General features: G+C 53.5%; 1 protein-coding gene across 1 annotated transcript in view; it reads right to left on the bottom strand.

The window, feature by feature from the left end:
- The window catches only part of Myo15a (myosin XVA), a 54,997-nt gene that overhangs the window by 8,767 nt on the left and 19,910 nt on the right, over nucleotides 1-26,320 (bottom strand). Inside the window, exons 19-60 of the mRNA XM_027921466.2 lie at nucleotides 25,478-25,614; nucleotides 25,337-25,382; nucleotides 25,042-25,166; nucleotides 24,460-24,577; nucleotides 23,994-24,169; nucleotides 23,043-23,127; nucleotides 22,273-22,326; nucleotides 22,091-22,172; nucleotides 21,884-22,014; nucleotides 21,404-21,499; nucleotides 19,959-20,194; nucleotides 19,115-19,296; nucleotides 18,708-18,780; nucleotides 18,330-18,521; nucleotides 17,588-17,748; nucleotides 17,381-17,475; nucleotides 16,738-16,858; nucleotides 16,516-16,577; nucleotides 16,362-16,439; nucleotides 16,002-16,182; nucleotides 15,766-15,898; nucleotides 15,316-15,418; nucleotides 15,076-15,148; nucleotides 13,762-13,883; nucleotides 13,464-13,523; nucleotides 12,955-13,030; nucleotides 12,310-12,425; nucleotides 12,100-12,218; nucleotides 11,251-11,392; nucleotides 10,630-10,741; nucleotides 10,476-10,550; nucleotides 9,530-9,708; nucleotides 8,723-8,835; nucleotides 8,439-8,511; nucleotides 8,088-8,160; nucleotides 7,779-7,852; nucleotides 7,453-7,535; nucleotides 6,075-6,205; nucleotides 4,483-4,577; nucleotides 4,144-4,221; nucleotides 3,415-3,511; nucleotides 516-676 (exon numbers count right to left, since the gene is read on the bottom strand). Coding sequence (XP_027777267.2) covers nucleotides 516-676; nucleotides 3,415-3,511; nucleotides 4,144-4,221; nucleotides 4,483-4,577; nucleotides 6,075-6,205; nucleotides 7,453-7,535; nucleotides 7,779-7,852; nucleotides 8,088-8,160; nucleotides 8,439-8,511; nucleotides 8,723-8,835; nucleotides 9,530-9,708; nucleotides 10,476-10,550; nucleotides 10,630-10,741; nucleotides 11,251-11,392; nucleotides 12,100-12,218; nucleotides 12,310-12,425; nucleotides 12,955-13,030; nucleotides 13,464-13,523; nucleotides 13,762-13,883; nucleotides 15,076-15,148; nucleotides 15,316-15,418; nucleotides 15,766-15,898; nucleotides 16,002-16,182; nucleotides 16,362-16,439; nucleotides 16,516-16,577; nucleotides 16,738-16,858; nucleotides 17,381-17,475; nucleotides 17,588-17,748; nucleotides 18,330-18,521; nucleotides 18,708-18,780; nucleotides 19,115-19,296; nucleotides 19,959-20,194; nucleotides 21,404-21,499; nucleotides 21,884-22,014; nucleotides 22,091-22,172; nucleotides 22,273-22,326; nucleotides 23,043-23,127; nucleotides 23,994-24,169; nucleotides 24,460-24,577; nucleotides 25,042-25,166; nucleotides 25,337-25,382; nucleotides 25,478-25,614 — 4,719 coding nt within the window. The remainder of the gene's footprint in view (nucleotides 1-515; nucleotides 677-3,414; nucleotides 3,512-4,143; nucleotides 4,222-4,482; nucleotides 4,578-6,074; nucleotides 6,206-7,452; nucleotides 7,536-7,778; nucleotides 7,853-8,087; nucleotides 8,161-8,438; nucleotides 8,512-8,722; nucleotides 8,836-9,529; nucleotides 9,709-10,475; nucleotides 10,551-10,629; nucleotides 10,742-11,250; nucleotides 11,393-12,099; nucleotides 12,219-12,309; nucleotides 12,426-12,954; nucleotides 13,031-13,463; nucleotides 13,524-13,761; nucleotides 13,884-15,075; nucleotides 15,149-15,315; nucleotides 15,419-15,765; nucleotides 15,899-16,001; nucleotides 16,183-16,361; nucleotides 16,440-16,515; nucleotides 16,578-16,737; nucleotides 16,859-17,380; nucleotides 17,476-17,587; nucleotides 17,749-18,329; nucleotides 18,522-18,707; nucleotides 18,781-19,114; nucleotides 19,297-19,958; nucleotides 20,195-21,403; nucleotides 21,500-21,883; nucleotides 22,015-22,090; nucleotides 22,173-22,272; nucleotides 22,327-23,042; nucleotides 23,128-23,993; nucleotides 24,170-24,459; nucleotides 24,578-25,041; nucleotides 25,167-25,336; nucleotides 25,383-25,477; nucleotides 25,615-26,320) is intronic.

The following is a 26,320-nucleotide window of genomic DNA, read 5'->3' as shown; positions in this document are numbered from 1 at the left end:
TCCTCCACTGGTTTTGGGGGAATGACGACAGAGGCATTTGAGGGGGAGCTGTGAAAATGGTGTCCTTGGAGTTTATGAGGGAGTCCCCACAGTGAGGTAAGAAGAGTGTGGGCTAGTAAAGGCGGAGTATCCACAATGTGATGCACATACGTGTCCATCAGATCCATGCTTCTCAAAACTGAGCATGCTCCAGAGTCTCTGGGAGGCTTGCAAAAACACAAGGCAGGGCTGAACCCCTGAGATTCTGATGCGATAGATCTGGGGTGGGACTTGAGGATCTGTATCAGGTTTTCCCATTCCACTAGTCAAGATGGGAAGCTTGAGTACCAGATTGTGCAGGGCAGGGCTTCAACAGCGACACTGTGTGGCCACAAACGCTAAGTGTTTGTATTTTGTACACGGGATTGCATTAGCATTGGCACCAGTTCTGCAAAAACAGGCTGCGGCCTCTAACCTCACAGACTCTCTGAAGCCCACGAGGTCCCAGAGCCATAGAGGGGCCCATGTGTGCTGACCTGGTTGTAGTGCATGGTCACATACAGCTCATTCTCAAACTTGAGTGGCTGATCCCAGAGCACACGCCGGAACCAGAGCATGTAGCCGCCATCTACCTGTTCCATCTCTGAGGCCACATCCAGGATATAGGCACGGCGGCTGAGAGGGCACACATGCTGGCCTGAAGAGAGCAGGGAGGCAGGGCTGGGTGGGGGCACACTTGTACACGCATGTAACTGTATGGAGCAAGGGCACAGACTCTAACCTATCATTCAGGTGAGATGTCCCCTCCATTAAGCCACCTCCCCTCGCTGGGACACACTTTCTTCATTAAAGGGGAGTATATTTATACAATAGGGTGCCCCGTGTTTCACTGAAACACTGATGACTAAAGAGGGGAATAACTCCAATTCGAAGGTACAAACTATATTCCATTTCTCCCAAGGAAAGGGCCTGAAGGTCACCTTAAAGAGTGGCCTGCCTGGGTCTGGGAAAACACCCTGGGTTATGCTTAAAGAAATCCCAGGCACTTTCCAGAGGAGGTTGGGGACAAGGACATGCACAACAGGACGCAGCCCATGAACACCAGTGGGTATCTTTCTGAAGACCGTCCTCAGGAAAGACCCTTGCTGGCACGTGGTATAAGTGGGAGATAGGATGGCCTGGGGTCTAAGCCTGGAAAAGAGATGTGAGTTTTTCTCCCTGAATGGACTTTTATTTTACCAAAGATGAGGGGTCTGACATGATAAGAGTCCAGAATCCTCAGGTCAAACTGACTGGGTTCAAATCCCCACTGTGTGCCCTTGGATAAATCACTGAACTTCTATGATTGGCTGATAATGGTCCCTCCAAAAATGTCCACATCCTAATCCCTGGAACTTGGAATATGACATCTTCATGGCAAAGGGACTTTGCAGACATGATTAAGTTTAAGGGTCTCAAGAAGGGGGAGATTGGGCTGGGGATGTGGCTCAAGCGGTTGCGCGCTCGCCTGGCATGCGTGCGGCCCGGGTTCGATCCTCAGCACCACATACAAAACAAAGATGTTGTGTCCGCCGATAACTAAAAAAATAAATATTAAAAATTCTCACTCTCTCTTAAAAAAAAAAAAAGAAGGGGGAGATTATCTGGCTTGTCCAATGTAAGCACAAGGTCCTTCCTAGAGGAGGGTCAGAGTCATAGAAGGAGATGTGAGGATGGAATCAGAGGTTGGTGGCCAGGACAGAGAACAATGTGAAGACTCTACACTGCTGGCTTTGGAGTTAGAAGAAGGGGCCATGAGTTAAGGAATGTGGTTTCCTCTACAAGGTAGAAAATGAATGGTCCCCTAGAGTTTCCAGAAGGAACACAGCCCTGACTGCACTCTTTTTTTGTTTGTTTGTTTGTTTGTTTTTTCTTTTTTTGTTTTTTTTTTCTTTTTTTTAATTGTTAGTTGTTCAAAACATTACAAAGCTCTTGACATATCATATTTCATACATTTGATTCACGAGGATTATGAACTCCCATTTTTGCCCTGTATACAGATTGCAGCATCACATCAGTTACACATCCACGTTTTTACATACTGTCATACTAGTGTCTGTTGTATTCTGCTGCCTTTCCTATCCTCTGCTATCCCCCCTCCCCTCCCCCCCCCTTTTTTTGAAAAAGAGAGAGAGAGAATTTTTTAATATTTATTTTTCAGTTTTTCAGTGGACACAACATCTTTATTTTATTTTTATGTGGTGCTGAGGATCGAACCCAGCACCCCGCATATGCCAGGTAAGCACGTTACCGCTTGAGCCACATCTCCAGCCCCAAACAATACATTCTTTTTTTTTTTTTTTGGTGCTGAGGATCAAACCCAGGGCCTTGTGCATGCAAGGCAAGCACTCTACCAACTGAGCTATATCCCCAGCCCCCTGACTACCCTCTCAATTCAGGACTTTTCAGAACTGTAAGATAACAATCTGTGTTGTTATGAGCCACTGAGTTTTGCTCACTTGTTACAACAGTCACAGGAAACTAATACAGCCTCCCTCAGCCTCCCTCAGCCTCATTTCCCCCTTTGCAAATGGCTTGTTGGGGGGTGGATTAAAAGAATTTATAGCTGGGTGCCGGGGAGCATGCCTGTAATCCTAGCTACTCAGGAGGCTGAAGTAGGAGGATCATGAGTTTGAGATCAGCCTGGGCAACTTAGCAAGACATTCTCAAAATAAAAAAAATAAAATAAAAAAGGAGGGCATATTGCTCAGTGGTAGAGTGCCCTGATTCAATCTCTAGAACTTGTTGGGGAGGAGGGGAGAGGAGTTTATAGCATTAGGAGGTTTGGGGTATGTCTTACTGGTAGAGAGCTTGCCTAGCATGCATTAGGCCCTGGGTTTTATCCCCAGTACTGAAAAAATAAAAAAGAAAAGAAAAGGATTTTATGGCCTTAAATGCTTTGAACTGTGCATGGGACATAGTATCTGTCATCCCCTCTTCCTATAGGCAGGGGTAGGGAACATGGTTCAGGGCCAAACATGCAGCACATGGAAGGGGCTTTGGGTTGCATGAAAGACCCCTAAGGGTCCTAGGCCTGGGAGGAGCCTCCTATGGCAAGAAGCAAGAATAAGTTCTTGCACCTTTAGGCTCCTTCCCACAATAAAAGCTCCCTGAGGGTTGGATCTTCCTATTGAAAAGGTCCCAAGGGGCAATGAGAAGACTCAAGAGAGGTCCCTGCACTCCATGAACCCCCAATCTTATAGCAGGGGGAGACAAACTTAGGCAAAACAAAGCACAGTGGGACAGATGAAGGGCTGGGGGTGTTCAGAACACACACAGGTCCTTCCAAACTTAGGGGAGAAAGTGGCCCCAGACCCTGGGCTTTCAAGGCTGGGTGGAGGTAAAGGCCTAGCAATGGGAAAGAGTCTAGCATGCTCAGTTCTCTTGGCCACTCACCTCGATTGGTGACAACAAAGATCACATACTCATTGAAGGCTTCCGGGCGTGTCAGGGCCATCTCAGAACAGATCTCCTCCACCACGTCCAGGGCCACCTGGGGCAGGGCAGGAACACTGAGACTGTGCTATCTGGGCCCCACCTCTGTCCTCCCAGCTCCACCCAGGCCCCAGAAGCTGAGCAGATTTCCTTAGTCTCTCTGCATGGAGATGCAGGATCCTTTCAGGTCTCTGAGGAACATCATCATGCAGGGAGTGAATTCAGTTTTTGGAGTCTGAGACTTAGGTTCAATTTTTGCCTTTGTCCCTTATTTACAGTATGACCCTGAGCTGGAAGCTCAGTTTGTTCTGACAAATAGAGTCATCACTTAATGTCCATAGGGAATGGGCTCCAGGACCCCAACAGACACTACAATCCAAGGATGCTCAAGTTTCTTCTATAAAAGGGCACGGTATTTGCATCTACCCTATTCATATCCTCTTGAATATTTTAAATCAATTCTAGATTACTTATAATACCCCAAAAGATGCAAATGCATATAAATAGTTGTCATACTGTCTAGGGAATAATGACAAGAAAAAAGTCTGGATCTGTGAGGGACTCAGTACCCTTGGGGGCTCACTCCATACACACTCTCACACACACACACACACACACACACACACACACAGGGACTTGGCTGTCCCTGACCTTCTAGCACCTGTTTACCAGAGACAATCCCTCACTTACAGTGCACGTTTTGATTTTGAGATGCCGTTCAAGCCCTCCGGGAAGAAGAAAGAGCTGTCTCTTGGAACTGCGGCCTGCCTGGTGGTGGGAGTGGTAAGCAAGAGAAGGATAAGAGGCTAGGCCCTGGGATCTGGGATAGTGCTTGTTCCCTGCCATGGGAGTCCACAGGCCAGGAGATCTGGCGCATGAATGTATAGGAAGCCTTATGCACCTGGACTTAACAGGGCCCATCTGTGCACCCTGGCACATTAGCACCCAACAGAAGAGACTCTGGGCTGGGTTCCTGTCTCCTATTCATCATGACTGCCTCCCCCATCATCGGCCCCTGCCCAGGCTCACCAACATAGCCCGAAGCTCCATGCTGCTGGGGAGCTCCAGACGGCCCCCAAAATGCAAGGTTTTCTTCAGATTCTGCTCACAGGCTTTGGCAATCCCTGCAGAGGCAGGGAGACAGGGTTTGCCCAAGGTCAACAGTAGGAGAAAGGGTCTCCTCTGGTCATCAGCTTTGAACTGGCTGTATTTTATTTTATTTTTTTATTATTATCATTTTTTTAGGTGGACACAATATCTTTATTGTATTTTTATGTGGTGCTGAGGATCGAACCCAGTGCTTCATGCATGCTAGGCAAGCACTCTACCACTGAGCTACAACTCCAGCCCTGAACTGGCTGTATTTTATTTTTTATGTACTGGCGGTTGAACCCAAGAGCATATTACCACAGAGCTATATCCTCAATGCTCTTTTTTTTTTTTTTTTTTGAGACAGGGTCTTGTTAAGTTGCCCGGGCTGGCCTCAAACTTGTGACCCTCCCATCTCAATTTCCAGAGTTCCTGGGATTACAGGTGTGTGCCACTGTGATGGACTTACTGTGTTCTTTCCACAACCTGTGTGGCAAGCATTTATACCTCCATTTGACAGCTGAGAAAACTGAGCCCTGCAAGGAACAGTGACTTGCCCTTGGTCAAGAGCTAGAGGTTAGGAACTGTATTCGAACTCTATTCGAGCTAGAGTTTAGGAACTGTATTCAAACTCACAGCCCAAGGCCTTCTGTCTTGCCCTTGACTATCTATGAGTCTAGAAACAGCTGTGACCCTGAGCTGTTTCTTGGGGAGCTCACCCCCTAATAGGCTCTGTGGCTAGGAAACAGTGGTGTTCTGATTCTGCCAGCAGGAACCACCATGTCAATCATCCTGTCTCATCCAGGCATCCCAGTGTAGAAGACCCCAGCATCACTGCTCCATGTCTCTAGATTAATCAATGTCCACACCTTGCCCTCGGGTGTGGGCAAGAAGAGTTGGGCATCGAGAGTTCTCGGACATTCTGCTGTCTTCTCCTATTTGGGAGCCCTTCCCTGGGAAGCTAGGTCTATTTATCTCTGGGTCAGGGAATATTTGTTAATTGAAGCAAACAGAAAGCTTCAGAGGCAGAGAGGGTGAGGAGCCCTGTCTCCAGCATGGCTGCCTCTTTCTTAGGGCCCCTGGGGTTGCTATGGAAGCACAGTGAGGAGGAGGCTACTTCTCCTTACTGCAAGGGGCTAAGGCCAAGACCTCGCCACCAACTTTGGGCCCAGCAGCTGGAGAAGCAGGACCTTACCTGAGTACTCTGGCTTCTTGCCTGCCTCCTCCTCTCCATCTCCCATGTGCCACCCATTCCCATCTTTGCTCCTGCTAACTCAGTCCACCAGAAAATTCCTTCCACCTGCTCATTTCCCAGGGTAATACCTCCTGGAAACTTTCCCTGACATTCTCATCCTGAGGTCATATTTTGGGACCTCTCAAAATGTTTGGGGGAGTAAATTAACATTAGTTAACATTTCCTGGGTACATGAAAAAAAGGGTCAGGTCCTCTAGGTTTCCCCTCCCACAGGCTGCCTGCCCTGTCCCCCATGTGAGAGGTGCAACCCTAGGTCCCCCATGCACTGGCTCCTTACCCTGGAAAGGCAGGCCTGGGGTCCTGCTCACGTGTTGGAGGAAGTGATGGAGGTGTGGGTAGAGGACATCTGAGCAGCTGTGGTAGGCAGCCATGATGTAGAGCAACCTCCAGCCTCGCTGGCAGCTGTCCCTGCAAGGACACACATGTGGGGCCGCATCACAGGTGGCCACTGTACTAATGTGTGTGCCAGGAGTCTCCTGGATGGAGCCAAAGACTTCCAGATCTCAGGAAAGATTCGTACTCTGAGGATATGTACCCTGTTGCTCAGTGAGAGCAGGGCAGAGGGGCTCCCAAAGCTGTCCAGAAAGTATATTCTTTCTGGGAAGTCAAGGTGGGAGTAGGAGAGGAAGGGGATGAGGGTCTGGGATGGCTTCTCCTGGTAGGGGATGTCTGGGGAGGATTCTGGGCACAGGGAACCTCCTGGGGCTGTGCAGAACCCCAGCAGGGTTCACAGTAGGAAGGCCTAGGGACAGGCAGGTGTGTCCAAGGGTCATAAGGGCAGCACATATACTGTGCACCTAATGTGCACTGTCCCTGCATGAGTGAAATGTAGACATTTCATCCTGTCCTGGTGTGGTGGTTTCAATTGTGGAGATCTCTGATGCCTGGGGACAGCACTTAGGCTTCCTTTGGGAAACCACCCACTCCTCTCTAGATACCTGAGGTTTGGAGATGGGCTTGAGAGTCAGGTCTGGCAGTTAGAGAGCACTGCAGCCTCCCACCCTTGCCACCGTGCTTAGCTTAGGATGGGCATTTGATCCAGGACCAGCCAATGAGAGTTCAGACTCCCTCTGGCTTTGGTGATTGGTTTTGGGACAAGCATGGGACCCAGGCATAGGTAATCTGCACTCTGTATTCTCCAGCCATTGTGGTTGGTTGAGGGATGAGCTTGTTATGTACCTGGGCCAATAAATCTGTTTGGGAATTTTTGCAACAAATATTGAGTTACTGTTGCTTTCCTTGGGATTGCTGAGCTGGGAAAATGTTTCCCTAGAGCTACTATGTTGCAGATCTGAGAGGCTGCTTGGAAATGACATAGGAAGGCCGAAAGCCTTCTTTCTAAAGACACCTGGATCTATTCCTGAAGCCATATACTCACTGACTTTTCAGCTGTCTTAACCAGTAAGTTCCCTCTTTTGATTGAACCAATTTTAGTTGGGTCTCTGGACTTGTACATTACAGATGAGGAAACTGAGCAGAAACAGGAAATCCCAGACAAACTAATCCCCAAAACAATGTGAGTGAGGAAGAAGGTGAGGGAAGAGAATCTAGGGTGGGGTAGGGGGGGTAGGCCCAGGGAGACAGGAGGCTGAGCTGTACATCCAGGAACAGGGACACAGTGTAGGGATCAGGGGGTAAAGACTCAAGTGACTCACTGCTTAGAGCTGGTGTTATCTGTGATCTGCTTCACAATTTGGCAGTAACACTCATCCCGCATGACCTCATGGTCTTCACAAAGCTGAAAGAGAGCAAACTAGGTCACAGGTCAAAGATACTATATACCAGGTACAGAAGAATAGGGTGGGCACTTGGAAGGAGTCCTGGTGTCCCTTTCCCAACTCCCTCCCCACATGCAGGTTGCATTTGGCTTTGGGCTAAGGGGGAAGCTTCCCAATCCAATGTCCTCCAACTCAGGGTGATAGATAGGGAAACTGTGTCACAGAGCAGAAAGGGAGCATGGGGCAGAGTTGTCTGTACTGACCTTCAGGAGGGTGCAGAGCATGTCCAGTTCATTCTGGCCCTTCAGTGGGGCATCCCCCATGAACCTCATCACAGCTGTGGGGGAAGACCTACCCTGCTCAGGCCTAGCAAGATCCCTAGCTGCCCATCCCCAAGGGGCCTTAAGAATTGAGTCCCTCCCCGGGTGACTGTGTCCACAGACCTCTGGGGGCTTCCATTTTCTTCAAAGTGTCCCATGTCTGAGTTGGGGGGTGGGGAGAGGAGTTGGGACAGGCAGGAATCACACAGTGCTACCTCCCACCAAGTGGTGGCTGCCGTCCCACCCCCACACCTAGGAACATGCCGGTGGCCATCTTGTTGAGGCTGGTGTCACTGAGTTCAATAAGGGATTCCTGGAGCGGGGTCTGTGAGAGGAGGGAAGGACCAGGTCACCATGAAGGGATATGTCAGAACAGAAGAGGACCATATTATACTTCCAGATCATACGATGACAATGTAGAGGGCTGACATTACAAAAGGGGAGCCAGGCCTGACACTGGGGACAGATGCTGCCGCTGCGGGGGGGGGGGGGGTCCTGGAGGGTTTTAGAGCTGTAGGGTCTTACTCTGGACAATCTGTTTGTCCTGGGGATGGGGAGGGGGCCCCCCTGCACCAACATTTTACAGATGGAGAAAATGGACACCTTGGTGAAGCAGAGCATGTCCTCCAAGGTTCTGGACTCCCGGCTCTCCTTGGATTTCAGCCTGAGGCCATCCCTGTAACAGGAGGTGGGCACTGCTGACCAGCTCTGCCTCCCAGTCTTTGGCTACATCCTTTTCCCACTTAGGAATGTTCTTGATCCAGAGGCTGAGACATAAGGTGGGCCTCGAACCTTGGTGGCAGCCTGTCAACCAGAAGGGGGACAGCCAACATCCACTGCAAGAAGCCCTCCTTTGTGTTAGGAATAGGGCTGGGGCCACCACTCACTGAGGTTGCCTCCGAGGGTCCCGGAAATACTTCTGGGCAAATTCAAGCATTGTATATGGTGGGAGCGCCAGGGTGTCTTCTCCACGGTCAGAGCGGGCCCTGACTGAGGGACCCTTTAAGAGAAGGGAGAGAGAGAAAGAAAGAGGAGGGGAGGGGAGGGGGGAGGGAGTAAGCAGATATGAGCTAGAGCTAGCAAGGCCTGTCCAGCCACTCCCCACTTGTCCTCCTGTCACAGCCCATTCAAGGCAACGCCTGGATGATAGAACCCAGACAACCCAGACGGCCTCCTCTGCGCATGCATCTGAACCCACCTGAACCCAGTGGACTTCTCTCCAGTTTGCCACACCCACCTCCTGCCGGGCTGACCCCGCCTTTGACACACTAGGCCACGCCCCCACGAACTAGGCTAGTTCTTGCATAGCATTGGCTGATCCTGCCCCTCACTCCTAAGTTTGACCTGACTCTCCCTAATTCCATTCGGTAGCTAGACCCCCGTCCCACGAGCCTGGCCCCATCCCACTCCAGGTTGACTTTACCTACCGGCCAGCCCAAGGCTGGTCCCCTACCTTTGGTTCAGGTCGCATTCAACTGACCCCCACCCTTCCCTACTCCATTTGGTCACAATTCCAACCATCTCTGGTCATATTCCTGGCTCACCCATGGGTCACTTATCTCGCTCGCCCTACTCCAGGGCTGGCCACGCCTCAAGGGACTGACCACGCCCCTAGCTAACCTTGCTAGCCTTCACCACCGGCTGCAGTCTGACTCATCCTGGCCCCTGCTGTCTCTGCCCCCCGCCGGGCTCACCTCTCTCCTGCGGCCCACCTCCTGAGCTGCAGCTGTAGAGGCGACAGCTGCGGCCACCGCGGCAGCCCGGCTCCTGCCAGGCTCTGCTGGTAGCTGCAGGAAATCTGGGGCTGCGGCGGGCTGCACCAGCTCCGAAGGGAAGCGACCCACGCGCCCGTGGATCGTCCCAAACCGCCAGCCTAGGGGTCATGGAAAGGGTCAGAGACAAACTGGAAGATCTTGTCTTGGGATGAAGGAGCCCCTTTAGGGATATTTGGGTACTTCGTTGACCTCTCCCTAGAGCTCTGTAGGGGAGGCCAAGCCATCGAACCCCCACCCGGTTTTTTCTTTTGTTTTTGTGATGCTGGGGATGGAACCCAGGACAAGTTAGGCAAGTGCTCTACCACTGAGCCACACCCCCGTTTTACATGGGAAGAAACAGGAAGGGATTCCCTTAGGGCCACTGGACTATAGTGAGAGGTGCAGCAAAAGATTGTGGAATCGCAGGGCATGTGAAGACACAAAGAGTCTGGCTACAAACCCCGTGGTCATCTATTTAGGCAGAGGGCTGGGCTATATGGCTGCCAGCAGGTCCTGCCAGGCCATGGCAGAGACCTTTGAAAACACTGCCAGGCCAGACAGCTTGGGGGCACCAATAAACCCTCATCCAGCTGGGTGTGGTGGTGTTCTCTTGTCATCCCAGTGACTCAGGAGGCTGAGGCAGAAGGATCACAAGTTCAAGGCCAGCCTCAGCAACTTAGTGAGACCCTGTCTCAACATAAAAAATAAAAAGGCTAGGGGACATAGCTCAGTGTTAGAGCACCCCGGGGTTCAATCCCCAGTACTAATAAAAGAAAGAGAGAAGGAGAAAAGAAACCCTCACAGTACATCTATATTGTGAATGTATGGAGCTAGCATGAACCCTCTTTAGAGTTTCCACATGTTGGGGCACCCCTGGGGTACCCACCAAAGTCAGGGCCTCTATGGCGCAGTTCCTCCAGGTATACTACCTTCTTGCGCACCACACAGCCAGCGCTGTAGCCTGTGGGCCAGGTTTGTGTCAGCACTCACCAGGGAGGCCTCCCTTCTACCTACCCCACCCCCATGACACTGACACTGACCTGTTCTAGGTGGCTCCAGGGGCTGCAGGTGGATAATGTCACCCTTGTGGAAGGCCAGCAGTGCTGGATCCTCAGGCAGGAAGTTTCTCACAGCAACAACATAGTCAGAGTCCTGGGGTGGCCAGGGGCAGGGTAAGGGGCTACAGTCCCCCCACCCCACCCTCCCCAGAGAGGCCTAAGGGCTCCTATCTCCCCAGCACACCAGGGAAGGGAGCCTTCTCTAGGTGAGAAGGGAGAAAGTCATGCCAGGTGAAAGGAGGAGCCTTGCTTGAATCTGATGAACACCCATCACCAACCCACTCAATCCCTCACCAGAGCTTCCCATCGAAGCCTTCCCCAGCAGGTACTGGGCCTGGGGGCTGCCCAGTCACAGGTGGGGAGACGGGCAGGGGCCGGGCATTGGGGAGAGCCTTGTTCTTGGGCCCTCAGCCCTGGGCAGTATTATCTGTGGGAGGATCCTGACCTCCTTAATAAATAAATATATATATATATATAGTTGTAGTTGGACACAATGCCTTTATTTTATTTATTTTCATGTGGTGCTGAGGATCAAACCCAGGGCCTCGCATGTGCTAGGCGAGTGCTCTACCGCTGAGCCACAACCCCAGCCCTGATCCTGACCTCCTTCAACTCCAGAATGAAGTCATCCACCATGGTCTTGACCTGGTGAGCACGGGCTGAAAAGAGGATGACCTTCTCACGAGCCAGGTTGAACTCCAGCATGTTCTGTGACGGCATGGTCACAAAGAGGATATCTGCAAAGCTGGAGGATGGGAAGGTGGCATGAGGGCAGGATGATCCCAAGGCCACAAGGATGCTCTCCCCAGACCCTTATAGTCCTTCTGTTCCTGTAGCCCCATCACATTCCTGTAGCCTCACCCGACACTAGACTCCTGGGACCCAAGGACTCCTGCCTCTGACTCCCAACAGTAGATTCTGCTCATCTCCTACTACCTTTTAAACCAGTGCTCTGGCACCCTCCCTTGGTCCCTCAGTCCAACCTCCCAGATTTTGAACACACTGATCTTTTTCATGCACCGACCAAATTCTTCCCATCCTTCAAAGCAGGGAGCTTTTACCCAACTAGTGATTAAGACTCTTTCCTGATCTCATGTTGAAAGGGATAAGTGAGACAGGGAAAGAGTTGGAGCCCTCAGGTAGGTCTCAGGGCTGGACTACCATTTCTCTTTTCAGCTGCCTCAAGACTTGGTGGCTTGCAGCACCATTTGCCCCACTGCAGGGAGTCTTGGAGTGGAGGCGGGGCTGCTGTGTGGCCCCAGAGGCAGAACGAAATGGGCTCCTAGCTCAACCATTTCCTGCCCACCTGAACTGAGGCAGGTAACTTCTATCTCCAAGACCCAGTTTCTCCATCTCTTATATGGGCATGGTATAGAGCCTGGCACATCATAGGTATTTAGAAAGCAGAAGATGCCAGTCCGGAGACTGGCCCCACATCTGCCTGTCAGTCACCTGTATGTACGTAGGACCTGCAGCTGCCCACTGGCCTCCTGGCTGCCCTTGACCATCCGCAGGAGTTTGATGCCTGTGTGGGACACCGCTAGGATCTGCACACCAGTGCCCACACTGCCCTGGATTAAGGATGAGGGGCATGTGAGGGTCTTTTACCCTCTGTCCTGAACGGTCTGGGCAGGTAGGGAGCAGGCAGACAGGGGTTCGCACCGTGGCGGGGAAGAGACGGGAGAAGTAGACCTCCCAGCTGTCTCGGGCAGTGCTGATCACCGCCCGCTTCACACTCTCCGTTACCAGAGGCCGCTGTGTATCCAGCTGGTTCTGGGCTAAAGGAGGCCAAATCTGATCAAGACCCCCCTTTTCACCCTTCCCTTGCCAGCCCACATCTGGGAGATCAGGAAGGAAGACGGACATCTGGCAAGAAGATAACTCGCCAGGGGACTGGGGATGTGGCTCAAGCGGTAGCGCTCGCCTGGCATGCGTGCGGCCCGGGTTCGATCCTCAGCACCACATACAAACAAAGATGTTGTGTCCGCCAAATACTAAAAAATAAATATTAAAATTCTCTCTCCCTCTCTCTCCTTCTCTCTCCCTCTCTCTTAAAAAAAAAAAAAAAGATAACTGGCCAGTATGGAGAATGAGAAACTGAAACCCAGAGATGGACACGATGTGTCGGATATTGCCAACCCTGAACTTGCAGCCTAGCCATGTAAGAGGCCATAGCAGAGCAAGGAGGGGCGTGTCTGGAGGCAAATTGGGGCTGGGCTTGTTAGCCTTGGCCTCCCTCTGGGAAAGGGCTGGCCAGTGGCTCTGGCTGGCAGCCCATCAACAATTTCCCCCCTCCCCCTACAATACCAAACAGGGCCTTCATTCTGAGCCGCTCGTCCTCAGTGATGCGCAGGCAGGCCTCAGAGAACGTGTCATGCAGGATCTATGGGAAGAAGCCATGATGCAGGTGATACCAGGGACTTCCCCAGCCCGCTGTTCTGTTCTAGGTGCATGGGAATGGAGAAGTCCAATTTTGTAGTCGTGGGGTCATCGGTAAGCTGGATCGTCTTCATAAATCAGAGCTCACTTACAGGAACCCTCTCTCCTCAACTTTGCCATCTATTGGGGGGGCTGGGTCTTCCTAGACCTCAGTCTCCTTATCTATCTTGTGTGTGTGTGTGTGTGGAGGGGATGACTTAGATTTGACCTCTGAGTCCTTCCTACCTTAGACCCACTGACCTTATCCATGGGAGAGGGAGATTGTGTAGAACAGCTTCCCAACCTCTAGGACCCCAAATCCCAGAGTGCAGGCTGCTAGTCTATGGGCCCATTACCTTGCTGAGTATACTGGGACAGAGGGGAAGAGGGGACATCACCTGGCGGAACAGGAGATCTAGCTGCACAGGATGGTTGTAGCTGTCCTTGGGGTAAAACACCTGTGGGGGTAGGGCTTCAGTGAGTAACGACAGACTGTTCCCTCCCTTGCTTTGCACACGGCGCCCCCCAACCCTAGCCACAGCCGGACTCTCCCCCAGCCTCACCCCTGGTTCTAACTCTGACTCCTAGCTTCAACTCTGCCCATCAGATTCTCTCTCCTGGGCCAACTCCCCGACTCCCTCCACTCTCCCATTCAGCCCTTTCCCTGGCTCAGGTCTCCTGAGCCTGGCCAGGTACCTCTTTGCGCAGGAAGATCCGCCAGGGGGCATCCTGGTAGCCGTAGAAATTGGGGTTGATTAGGCAATGCAGCCGCGTTTGCACAGGTTCCTCGGGGGGCTCCAGGGATCTTGAAGGCTGCACTGGAGAGTGCAGGGGAGCAGGGGAGACACCTCTCAGGACCAAGTGGGAGAGTCAGGGTGGAGTAGGGGACATGGTGGCAACCTCATGCCAAGAAAGGGGCCAGGGCAGATTCAGTAGGCACAACTGCTCACATGGGCACACTTTACAACCCAATCCTTTATTCCACAGATATAGAGAGCACCCAGCAGCCTGCACTAGGGGCCTTGGATGCCCTAGTGAACAAGACAGGCAGGCACCTGCCCTTGACTTCAGTCTCATGGCAGGTTTGGGTGGAACAGAAAGAACAAAGCTCTTACTGCTAGGAGCTGGGGTGGAAGTGGAGCAGCGTGATTTAGGAAAGTCTGGGGAGCTGAATTTTGAGGGTCTTTCAGTCCAAGTCCTCTCTGAGGACATTTGAGCTGAGCCCTGAATGACAAGAGGGGGCCAGATATGCAAAGATCGCAGGGAAGAGCATTCTAGGCAGAGGGGAGAGCAAGTGTAAAGGCACTGAGGTAGGAGGGGCCTTGGTGTTTTCAGGAACAGAATGTACAAGGCTCTGGTGGGAGGAGATGAGGCTACGGAGGTGGGCAGATAGATCATTCAGGAGAACCCCAAAGAGCACAGTGAAGAGCTTGGAGTTCATTGCAGGATCCATTTGGAAGTCTTTGTTTGTGGGTTTTTTGCTTTGTTTTGCAGTACTAGGGATTGAACCCAGTCCTGTGCATGCAGGGCAAGTGCTCTATCACTGAGACACATCCCCAAACCCATTGGAGCGGTTTCTTAAAGTCAGGGACACAGTGTGAGTTGATCTGTAGATTTTTTCAGGTCACTGTGGCTGCTATGAGACGGGGCTAGTAAAGATCAGGGTTCCCGGTTGTGGTGGCAGGAGGCCTGCATTGATAGCCCTGTTCTGACACTTTTTTGAGCTGTGTGACCTTGGCAAACAATTGAAATTCTTTTTGCCTCCATTTCCCCATCTATACCATGTAGGAACAAATGGTACTGCCTTGATGGGTTTTAGTAGGATTAAATGAGACCAGGATGGGCCTGAACTAAAGTTAGGGTGATTTAAATGCTAACACATACAACGCTCAGGGACACAGACACACATGCCTCCAACATACAGAGACTCACCTGTGCTCACAGAACCACTCACACACTTGGACACCCCGCCTGCTTGCCCCTCCCTCCATCCTGGCCCTCCCCTCTCACCTGGAGTGGGTCCCATGGATGGCCTCGGTGCACTGGTCACTGGCTTCACTAGGGCCACCGTCTCTCTGGACACCTGTTCTACCCCAAAGAGAGTGCTCAGGGGGCAACCAGCAAACCCCACGGAGCGGGTAGAGGCAGGGCCATGGCTTGTAGGAGTAGCTGGTTTCTGAAGTTCCCCTGGAGGCTCCTCTTTGTCTCTCTCCCTGCTGGGTGCGGGCAGCCCCCCACCCTGCCTCTCACCTGGGTGCCAGGTGCTGTCCCTAGGTGAGTCATCTGGCCCTTCAGGAGCATCAGGGCCTCCTCATGGGGGTCTGGCCGCTTCACAAACACCCTTCCATCCTTCCTGCTAGGAAGAGACGAACCAAGCAGGGGTGGACATTCAATCTCCCCTCTCCTCACCACATTTTTACAATTTGGTGGAGAGGACTTCCTCTTCCACCAACCTCATAATTATGAATAACAACCCAGAGAGGATCAGAGACTGGCCTAAGGTCGCATAACCTCGCTGAGAACAGCAGTCTGGGCTTCCCTTGGCTCCCGGGGCTCATCTGGACCCATTGGCATGAAGAAACTCCCTCTGTGGAGGGAGCTGGGGGGGGGCACTGTGGAGGCTGCAGGCAGGTGCACGGGAGAGTAGACATTCAGGCACAGTGGGTGACCAGGTCCCCTGGGTTTGAGGGCAGCGCTGACCTTAGGGCCTCGGGACGGCCTCCTCTGTGCGGCTGCTGGCACTGCCTGATGATGCTTCTGATCTGCTGGGTGGGCTGCGGGAAGTGCTCTGAGTTGAGAGTGGAGTAACGGACCAAGTCCCGGGAGGGTGAGGCTGTGGATTGAGGGGGAGGGTGGGGGAGAGGATGAGCCTACAGCAGACAGTCACAATCCCACCCCTTTCCCGGAAAGGCCCCCAAACTGAGGTGGACACTCACGGATTTGTGGAGAAGCCAGGCCCTGAGCTAGAATGGGGACAGCCACGGGCTTGGTGGGGAGCCTTGGGGCCTTGGCTGAAGGGGCTGGGGCCGGGGACTTTGGAGTGGAGCGCAGGAGTACAGGTTTGGCAGGGGGACCAGTGCCCACAGACTTCGGCTGTGCCTCTGGTGCTAAGGGTTTCTGCAGAGAACAGGGCATGAGACGGACCAGACCGCTCTCAGGGACCCTGTCTCTGCCCCACACGGGCCATGGGGCTTCTGGGCTCAGAGAGGTACAATGATGTCCTGGAGCAGCACAGCACTCCTCTCTCCAGCTGGTGACTCTAAGCAGCCCCCTTACCCTGCATGGGCCAGGCTCACCTCTGGGGTTAAGTGTCTCAGGGCAGGACTAAGAGGCTGCTGCTGGAGTGCCATGGCCTGCAGGGTCATTTCCCGGGCCTGGGAAAGAGCCGTGGTGGTGACTAGGCAGGTCCCTAGTCTGCCACCCACCCCGGGAAGTCTGTCCCTCACTCACCAGCAACACGGCCTGCTTGTGGATGAAGGCCTGCTGCAGAGCCAGCGTGGAGGCACCCAGGCCTGGCACTGGAGGAGCCGAGAGGGGGCACGGGCAGACATGGGCAATGCACCCTGTCCTCCCACTCCCACCTGTGGCTCCTAGCACATAAAGGTGCTTGTAGGCCAGTGAGTGGCCCCAGCCCTGCCCCACCCTGGAACCACCCTAGTGAGAGGCACTGACTTGGCTTTGGCTTTGGCTCTGGGGGTCTCCTGAGGGTGTCTTCAGGACCACTACCGCTGCCTCCGCCAGGCCAGCCTCCCCCTTTCATGCGGTAAGCAATGGCTGTTGGCTTCTCCAGGTCCTGGGGACAGCGGGTGGCTCGAGTGACTGGCTCTGTGCTGGACTCCTGAGGCTCCATGGCAACCGGCACCTGACACCAGTCATTTCCTCCCCCCAGGGGGACCTCCCACTGGCCAAGTGTCTGTATGACTCCTGGGTCTCTGCCAGTGCAGTCCCCAACCCGTCCTCCCCACAACCATCTCTCTAAACTGAGGCTCAAAGAGGAGCTAGGCCCTGCTCAGGGCTGTGTATCATCCAGGGACTGCTGTGGTGCTCCGGAAGTCCCCAGGGTGAGGGGACCTGGGGGACCCAGGGATCAAGGTCATTCACTCCCACCGGGAGCTGGCTTCCACCGGAGGTGGTGGCATCTCCAGCTGTGAGGACACCCTCATATTTTCCTCCCATGGCCAACACAGACCCAGAGAGGACACAGCACCCCATGACCCCGGCTGTGAGAAGCTCCCGTGTCATTCTGGGCACAGATGTGACTCAGGGGTACACGCTGAGCCTGCTGTCTATCTGCAAATGCTCCCTCTGTCCCTACCGCATCCCCGTAGGACAGCACAGGGTTGAAGAGGCTGTCCAGGTAGCAGTCAAGCCCCTTATGGGGCACAGTGGGCTCTCCAAGGCTGTCCGAGTCTGGATGGGGGGATATACAAAAAGGGCAAGTTCATTCTTCCTGTTGGTCTCCACCTCCCCACGGTCTCCCGGGTTCCCTCCCCACCAGTGATGGTGGCCATTGCTGATTGACCTTGGTGGGTGGCTGTCTCTCTCTGGGCCTCAGTTTCCCCACTTGTACCATCCTCATTGTGGCTGCTGTACCCATCAGAGTCAGGTACTTCAGGCATGGGATGCTGAGGCTGAGGTCTGGGGGGTGTATCCTCATCTGAGTCCCAGCTATTCCCAAAAACCCTGTTAAGGGGGAGAGGGGAACACACAGCAGCTAAGAGAACCACAGCTCTACCAGAAGCCCCCCGACATTTTCTGTTCCCAGAATTGGGTGACTTTCTTCATTTAAAAAGCAGAACAGCAGCCAGGTAAACCCAGCGACTCAAGAGGCTGAGGCAAGAGAATCACAAGTTCAAGACCAGCTTGGGTGACTCAGTGAGACCATCGGAAAATAAAAATAAAAACGGCTGGGTTCAGTGGTAGTGTTTGCCTAGAATGTGCAAGGCCTTGGGTTCCATCCCCAGCACTTACAGAAAAAAGAAAGAGAGAGACAGACAGACAGACAGACACAGAGAAAGAGAACACCACTGGGCACTGCGGCATGCACCCATAGTCCCAGTTACTCAGAGGCTGAGGCAGGAGGATCACTTGAGCCCAGGAGCTCGAGGCCAGCCAGGGAGGAGAACACGGTGAGACTCCATCTCAAAATCAAATACAAACCACCACAAACCCCTCTAAACTCAGTCTCTCCCAAGAGTTAGGCAAGCAGAACCTGCTGCCCAGGAGAGGCCATCTGTGTGAAGGTGGCCCACGTAGCTACCCACATTCTTGGGCATCCCCTGCCAGCCATGGGCCCTTCCGTGCCCACAATGAAGTAGGACTTCTGCCGAGGGAAGTCCCTGAGCAGCTCCAGGTCTGACACTAGGTCCAGCACGTAGTCATGGCCAGCCAGCTCTGCCCACTGGACACCATTCTTCATGGCCACTGTCCATCCTCTCCAGCCTTCAGCCAGGCCCCTGGTGACAGTATGTGGAGAGATGGAAACGGGGCACCTACCTAGGGGAGACCCTTGGATATGAATCAAACCCCAAGCATGACCATGGTGACCCTTAGGACCCTGGGGGACCTGGCCTCTTACCCCTCCCTCCCTCCCTTCTTCCCAGGTACAGAGATGTGCTGGGTGGGGTATTCCAGGATCCCACCTGTGCCTGAGAATGTCTCCTGCCACCTCTTCCCCAGTACTCCAGGAGTGCACTGGACAGGAGAACTGGTCACCTGGGGTGGTAGCAAGCGCTGGACTCAGCCTGGGACATCTGCAATTAAGTCTCGCAGGGCTGCCCTGCTTTGCCTTCTCCTCCCAAGCCTCCCAGCTCTTTCCCTGAGTCCCTGTATCCGGGCTCTCCCTCCCTGCCCATACGGGTTCAGTTCCTGTACCCCGTATATCTTTCCTGCAGAGGCATCTCTGAGCAGGCTCCTTGCCAGCTCCAGAGCCTCTCAGGACAACTGTTGACCCCAGAATGGGTGACTAGGCCCAGCGGACTCCAGCTGCCCCTCCATGAGGGACCGAGGGCGGATGGGCAGAATGAGGGGTAGGGACAAAGCAGCTTACCATTGAAGCAGCTCACATCCAGTGCCATGTTGGCCTTCTCATGGGTGGTGATCCACTCAAGCTGGGTCGGTGGGAAGGTGCGGGCAGCCCCTGAGCCCTGCTGTTGGGCCCGGCCCATGGCCTGCATGAGACGGTGCTGACACACTGCCTGGAAGCCATTCTGCCCATAATCAGACACAAACCTGATGGATGGGAGGGAGTCAGAGCCTAAGGGAGGTCCAGGCTGGCCCAGAGCCCTAAGGTGAGGTTGAAAGGGTCCTAGGTTTTAGTCCAAGGTCTGCCCTAGTCCTTTCTCTTGCAAATCATGCTTTGCACCCAGCATGACAACATCCAGAACCCTTGTCATGGTTGCGTCCACACAGCACTCACCACCTGCCTGCCTCTGTTCTAAGAACTTCATCCTCACAACAGCCTATGAAGTATGCACTACTGTTATCCCTCTTTAACAGGTGAGCCAATGGAGGCCCAGAGAGGTGAAATAACTTGGCCTAGGTCACAAAGCTCACCCATGACTGAGCTGGGATTTGAACTCAGGCCTCTCAAGTCTACTTTTCATGCTTCTAAAGCGCCCCCATTCTTCCCCATGACCCGAGAGGTCCATGCTCTTTTCCAAATTCGCCATGCCCTGGTCTTGCCTACTTCTGGGTCCTGGAAGTCCCTTATCCAGTCTGACCTGACTCTTACCCTCTGCAGTGAAATCTGTCCTTCCTCTTGCACTGGGCCCAGTGGAGACTGAACCCAGCCCAGTGGAGACTGGACCACATCAGTGCCCGTGCCTCCCCGCACAAAGATGCTGCTCCTGGTCTGCCCTTTACCACAGTCCCATCCACCCTGGCCCACTCACTTGAGGAGGAACTTGTCGAGGCGTGAGGAAGGTGCGAAGCCACTGAGACAGGCAGCCAGGAGCAGCCAGCCCCGCTCCGCATTGTGGGCATTGTGATTGTGCCACACCTGATTGGCCAGCTGGGCCAGGATCTCATCCCGTAGTTCAGGCATCGTCAGCCCCTTCTGCACAATGTAGTTCCCCAGGACATCCTCCTGGGCACCGTGCAGGTGGGGGTCTCCCATGAAACGCAGGATCTGGCCACAGAAAGACTCTCCTGGGCCTCTCAGAAGGTTATTCCTGCCACACCCCCATCCCTCCACGTGCACCTCTCCCTTGGGTCCTCTGACCATAGGAAAGTACCTCATAGTACAACGTTAACTGCCATATTCTGTGCCGAATGACAGGGCAGTTCACCCCGACTACGGGAAAGGTTAAGATTCAAAGCACACCCGGGCGCAGCCTGTAATGCTAGTGGCTCAGGAGGCTGAGGCAGGAGGATTTCGAATTCAAAGCCAGCTTCAGCAATTTAGCGAGGCCCTAAGCAACTGAGCGAGACCCTGTCTCTACATAAAATATAAAAAGGGCTGGGGATGTGACTTGGTGGTTAAGCGCCTCTGGGTTTAATCCCCAGTACAAAAAAAAAAAAAAAAAGATCCAAAATACATATTGACTTCCTATTCTGCTCAGGAACCTTCTAGGCGCCCCACACAGCCCCAGTAACCCACCTGTTCTCCTGGCTTCCGGCTGGCTCCATACCTCCTGCTAGGCCTCAAAGGGTTCTTTATTTTTTTAAATTTTAATTAATTCATTCACGGATTTATTTATTTTTATTGATGTTGGGGGGGGGGGTTAAACCCAGGGGCACTTAACCACTGGGCCATATCCCTAACCTTTTTAAATATTTTATTTAGAGACAGGGTCTCACTGAGTTAGTGAGAGCTTCGCTAAGTTGCTGAGGCTGGCTTTGAACTTGTGATCCTCCTGCCTCAGCCTCCAGAGCCTCTGGGATTACAGGCATGTGCCACTGCCCCAACCTCAAAGGGTTCTTTATAATACTTGGATCTGACCATATTGGGTTCTTTCTACCACTCAGATTGACCACATCACTCCCAGGGAGCATCTTCCTGGACTCCTGTGGTCCTTGGGATGAAATGCAAGCTCTTGGCTCAGCCTCTTAACTCTCTGTTCTGACCACAATAATTTCCTCCTCTCTTTGTGCCTGTTGCACTCTCCCTGCAAACTCCCTCCAGCTCCAATGCCATCTCCGGCAGGAGGCCTTCTCTGACCTTGCCTGGGGCTAAATTAGAGCCGTGCATTCCTCTATTCCTGATGTTGGTCACTGGCAAGGCTCAGGATCTGCCTCCCCGCTCAGACTAGGAAACCCTTGAGGAGAAGAGTCATTGGTAACCCTGGGAGGCCCCAGTCTAAGGCAGCCTTTCTTCCAGGAAGCCCAGGCCCCATACCAGCTTGAAGATGCTCACGGCTTCTGCATGGTACTCGGCTGGCAGCTGCGTGAGGGGCATCCTCAAGGGCACTGTCAGCATCCCAAAGGCAGGTTCCTGGGGGGCATGGGGAAGGAACAGAAGGAGGCAGAGCTGGGGCTGACAGGCACAACTGGACCCACTGCCCCCATGCCAGGTGGGGGCACAGGAGCCCCTGAGGCAGGGCACCTGTCTCCAACATCCGGATGGGGAAATGGGGAGCTGTCAGGGTGCCGATGGTGGCTCTTGGTGAGCTGGATGAGGTCTTATCTGGTTCCTTCCCAGGAACTTAGAGCAGCACTGATATGTAGTAGTTACTCAGTTTCTAGAATATTCCAAGACTGGTTGGTCAATATCTCTGCCTTGAGCTCTAGAGGACCCTCACTATCCCAGCCTGTCCCAGGGTGAGGACAATGTCAGATCTGATTGGTCAGCGTCCACTTGACCTATGCCAGCCCTTACCTTGAAGTGGCACCGGACAAACTTGGCCATGGGGTAATTGTTGATATCCAGGGGCAATTTGACTCGGGGCTCGGCCTGGAGCCGGGGAGTCCTCACAGGGGCCACACAGGGCACTCTGGCCAGCCTGAGGCCTATGGAAAGTGGAGAGTGTGAAGTGGCTGTTCCCTTGTCCCCATACCTTCTGCCCCCTGCCCAGTGTAAACACACCTGCCACAGCTTGCATGAGCCCAGCCAGCTCTGCTGGCACCTCCAGGTGCCCCACAGCCACCACCTCCCGCTTGCTCAGCTCCTAGAGGGACAGACAGCAAGTGGTGAGAGCATCGCCTGCCACACCCCCGCCTGCCAGCCTCCCTCCCTGTCCCCTGCGGCCACCCAGACCCCACACCCACCTCCTGCTCCCGCAGCCGTGCCTCCTCCACCCGGCGCCTCCGCTCTGCCCTCAGCTGCAGGACAGCAGATGGTCAAGGCAGGGAACGGCAGGCAGAGGCGACGGTGGGCCCCAAGGCCCGGGCCAGGTCAGGCCAGCACGCACAAGGCAGCGTCTGGCCTGAGAAGCAGGGGGCAGCTTCCCATAGTCTGGAGGCTACTGCTCCCCTTTCACAGAGGGTCAAGAGAAGACAGACAGAGGTGTGGCCAGAGAAACAGAGGAGACAGGAGGACAGCCAGAGACCATCAACAGTGAAGGGCAAGGGGAGAAAACCTTCGGGGAGACCCGCGAAGGAGGATTTCTGGAAAGTGGCCAAGCAGTGTGCAGTGGCATCTCTCCTCTGCTTGGCCACAAGACCTTCAGTAAAGGCCACGCGGTTTTCCCATGCTTCGGGAATGAATGACATTGATCTTTCCGGTTGGTGTATATGACAATGAACCGAGACTAGAATCAAAGTTTAAGAGCCAGACCATATTTGGGGATGTTCAGGTCACCAAATTCTAACCGCAATCCATTATTTGAAGACCCCGTTGTGAACCCAGCACCAGGCCAAATCCTTCACATACAATATCTCATTTAAACTTCTGCACAACCCCAAGAGGTAGATGGGAAATTGAGGCTGCAGAGGGGCTGAGGTCATACAGCTCAGGAGCGGCAGAGCAGGGATTTGAGCCCAAGACTGAGGCTAACGGTCTCCTATTCTCTGACCCCAGAGAGGGCTGGCACCTGTACCTTGAGGTAGCGGCGGCGGTTCATGTAGGCGTGAACCAAGGACCGGAACTTCATCAGACTCCTCCTCATCTGCTGATAGCGCTGCCTGGCAGAGAGGGTCATAGATTGGGGTGACAGGGTGACCAAGAAGTAGAAATGCCCCTATCAGTCTTGCCTCACGGACAGTGCCTCCATTACACTTTGAGGTCCTTTGGCACAAAGGGAAACTGGAGCTCAGACAGGGGCAGTGATTTAACCAAGGTCACACAGGAAAAATAAAAGTGTTTTTTTTTTTTTTAATTTAGTTGTAGTTGGACACAATATCTTTATTTTGTTTATTTTTATGTGGTGCTGAGGATCGAACCCAGGGCCCTGCACGTGCCAGGCGAGTGCTCTACCACTGAGCCACAACCCCAGCCCCAAAATAAAAGTTCTTTTTTGTACTTGGGATTGAACCCCGGGACACTTTACCACTGAACTATATCCCTGTCCATTTTTATTTCTTCTTTTGAGATAGGGTTTCACGTACCCAGTGTGGTGGCACACACCTGTAATCCCAGCAACTTGAGATAGGGTTTCACTAAGTTACCTAGGCTGGCTTCAAACTTATGATCCTGAGGCCTCAGCCTTCCAAATCGCTGGGATTACCGGTGGGGGCCACCAAGTCTATCCCACAGCAAATTAAGTGGCAGGGCCTGGATTTAACCTTCTCATTATGTTATAGTCCCAGAGTCCCTGAGATGCAGGGTGGGGCCCCTCTCTGCTGGATGGGTTCTCCCACTTGCCAATCAAGAGGGCCTGGGCATGGGTGGGAAGGGTCTCCCCCAAACAGGGACACAGAGACTCTGATCATCCTTCCTTCGGAGGCCTGGCTTGCACAACTCCACAGCTTACTACTACGTGGGTTCAGGCACAGCCTCTCCCAGCCCTGAGTACAGTCCTGCAGGTAGTCCTCCCTCCCCGGGGACATACCTGGCAAGGTAGCCTCGTGCCCGGCTTTGCAGGAGGATGATCTTACGGCGCAAGGAGCGGAAACGCCTCTGGACAAGGAAGCCCCGGAAGCAGCGCTGCAGCGTGAGGGCTGCCAGGTGCAGAACGTGCTCCCGCATGCTCTCCAGCAGCTGGTGCAGATGCTCCTTAAGGAACAGCTAAGAAGAAGACACAGAGGAAGGTGAGAGCCAGGAAGCCGGAACCCCACCCCCACCCTGCAAGTCCAAGGACACAGAGGGACAGGGCAGACGCCAGAAGCAGGGCCAAGTTCAGGGAGGTGAAAGAGAGATCAGTGGTGAATCAGGCAGCAAGAACTGCCCGAGCACAGGTCCAGCAGCGGGACCAGCATTCTGTACGTCCAGCCCATCTGGACTGACTCTGGGACAGGACTCTTTAGCTTGGACATGAAACTTGATGTCACTAAGGGCTGAGCGTGGGCAGGACTCACCTTGCTGACCCCGACGCGATACATGTTGGGCATGACTGTGCACAGACGGCTTAGCACTGACACGCACATGTCCCCGTTAGCTGGCAGGTCAGGCTTGAGGGCCACCAAGCAGCGGTACCTGCAAGACCCTCACTCAGACTGAGGTTGAGACCTACCCCAGATGCCTGATTGACCCAGGCTTACGACCCTCAACCCCTGGGTCCAGAAGCCCCAGTCCCAGCGGTAGCTCTACTCAGGTCATCTGATCATCGGCGAGTGGTACTCTGGCCTCAAGGCTACTTCTAGACATCAGAAAATCGGGATAGAGATCTCAGTAGAACAAGACGTTCTACTGCCATCTGCTGGAAGCTTGTCAAAATAACTTAAAATCACACCTCTGTGGAATCAACACAGAGACAACTGTGAAAAAAGGCAAAACTAAAAATACATTTACCATATAACAGCTAGCAAAAGTCTTGTGTAGTGTACAACGTGAGCGACTGTGAATGTCAAAGTCTTATGCTCTCCGGGCTGTGGATTTCCAGGGCCACAGGGGTTTGGGTAAGGGTCTGTGGAGCTTAGGAACTATTCTGATGGAGGTACCTGTCAACGAACATCTGGAAGGGAAGCCGCACAGGAAAGCCTTCTTTGCGGATCCGCACAGTCTCCAGGACCCCTGAATAACGTAACTGCGCCATTACCACGTCTGGCTCAAAGAGACCTGGTTCCTGTAGAGACGCCCAGAGAGGGACTCTGCTCACTCGTGTGCAAAGGCACTGTCCATGATGAACTGAGCAGGTAGACTGAGCAGGTGGTGGAAGAGGCCAAGCCATTTGCTCAGGGTCCTCTAGCACAGGTAGGAAGATTTGGTTCTCCCAGGTGCTCAGTGCTCACTTACCTTCTTGTGGTTGGGCTTCAGGCAACGCACGAACAAGGGGTTGCACCTGGACAGAAGCCAGAAGGAAGGTGCTCAGTCACTGAGGGTCATGGGGTGGGTTAAAGGTGAGGCTGGGTCCTCTGCCCACCTGTCCCTACCCACCTCTCCATCTTTTCCACCAGATCCAAGAGCGACTGCTGGAACTTGGCAGCCACAGTGTGCGCCTTGTAGAGTCGGGTGACAGAGCTGCTCTTGCCCAGGCGTTGAGGGGCATGGCTGGAGAAGAGGTGTGCTACCACCTAGATTGGGGGGTGGCCAGTCAAGGCAGGGGTCAAGGCGTTGAAAGACAAGGTGACAGGCAGGGAAAACAGAGACAGAAAGGTAGGGGCCAAAAGAGAGAAATGAAGAAAAAGATAGGGGGAAAAAAAAAAGTTAATTCCCCAAACTGAAGGAATCCAGAAAACAAGTAGACTCCTACCCTCTCCACCATCCTGGCTTATAAACAGCTCAAAACAGGACCTTCATCAGTTTCTTGGAGACCCCTCCCATAATTAGGCTGGCTTTCCCCTTTCACTCTGGGAAACATACAGTCCTGGACTGTGTGTATGGCCTCCACCTGTGACATGCATGATCATGAACTCTGGTTGATGTTCAGCCGGGGCTGAACCCAGACCTAAAGAAGAAGGTGCCAATCTGACAGAGAAGGAAGTGGAGGGCCACAGGGGAGGTGATGGGATCATAGTGGGGCTGGGGCTGGGGACCTCTCTAAGCCTTCAAGGAACCCAAATCGAGCCACCAGACTCTGACAGGGCCTCATGGGTCTGGGGCCCAGGGAACTATCTGGTGCAGGCAAGAATGGGCACATGGGGCTAGGGTTGTAGCTCAGCAGAAGAGCTCATGGGATCATAGTGGGGCTGGGGCTGGGGACCTCTCTAAGCCTTCAAGGAACCCAAATCGAGCCACCAGACTCTGACAGGGCCTCATGGGTCTGGGGCCCAGGGAACT

This window comes from Marmota flaviventris, chromosome 17 (genome assembly GCF_047511675.1).
Source record: "Marmota flaviventris isolate mMarFla1 chromosome 17, mMarFla1.hap1, whole genome shotgun sequence".
Taxonomy (NCBI): domain Eukaryota; kingdom Metazoa; phylum Chordata; class Mammalia; order Rodentia; family Sciuridae; genus Marmota; species Marmota flaviventris.
Note: the sequence above shows the minus strand (reverse complement) of the source record. Positions and strands in the feature narration are given on the sequence as shown.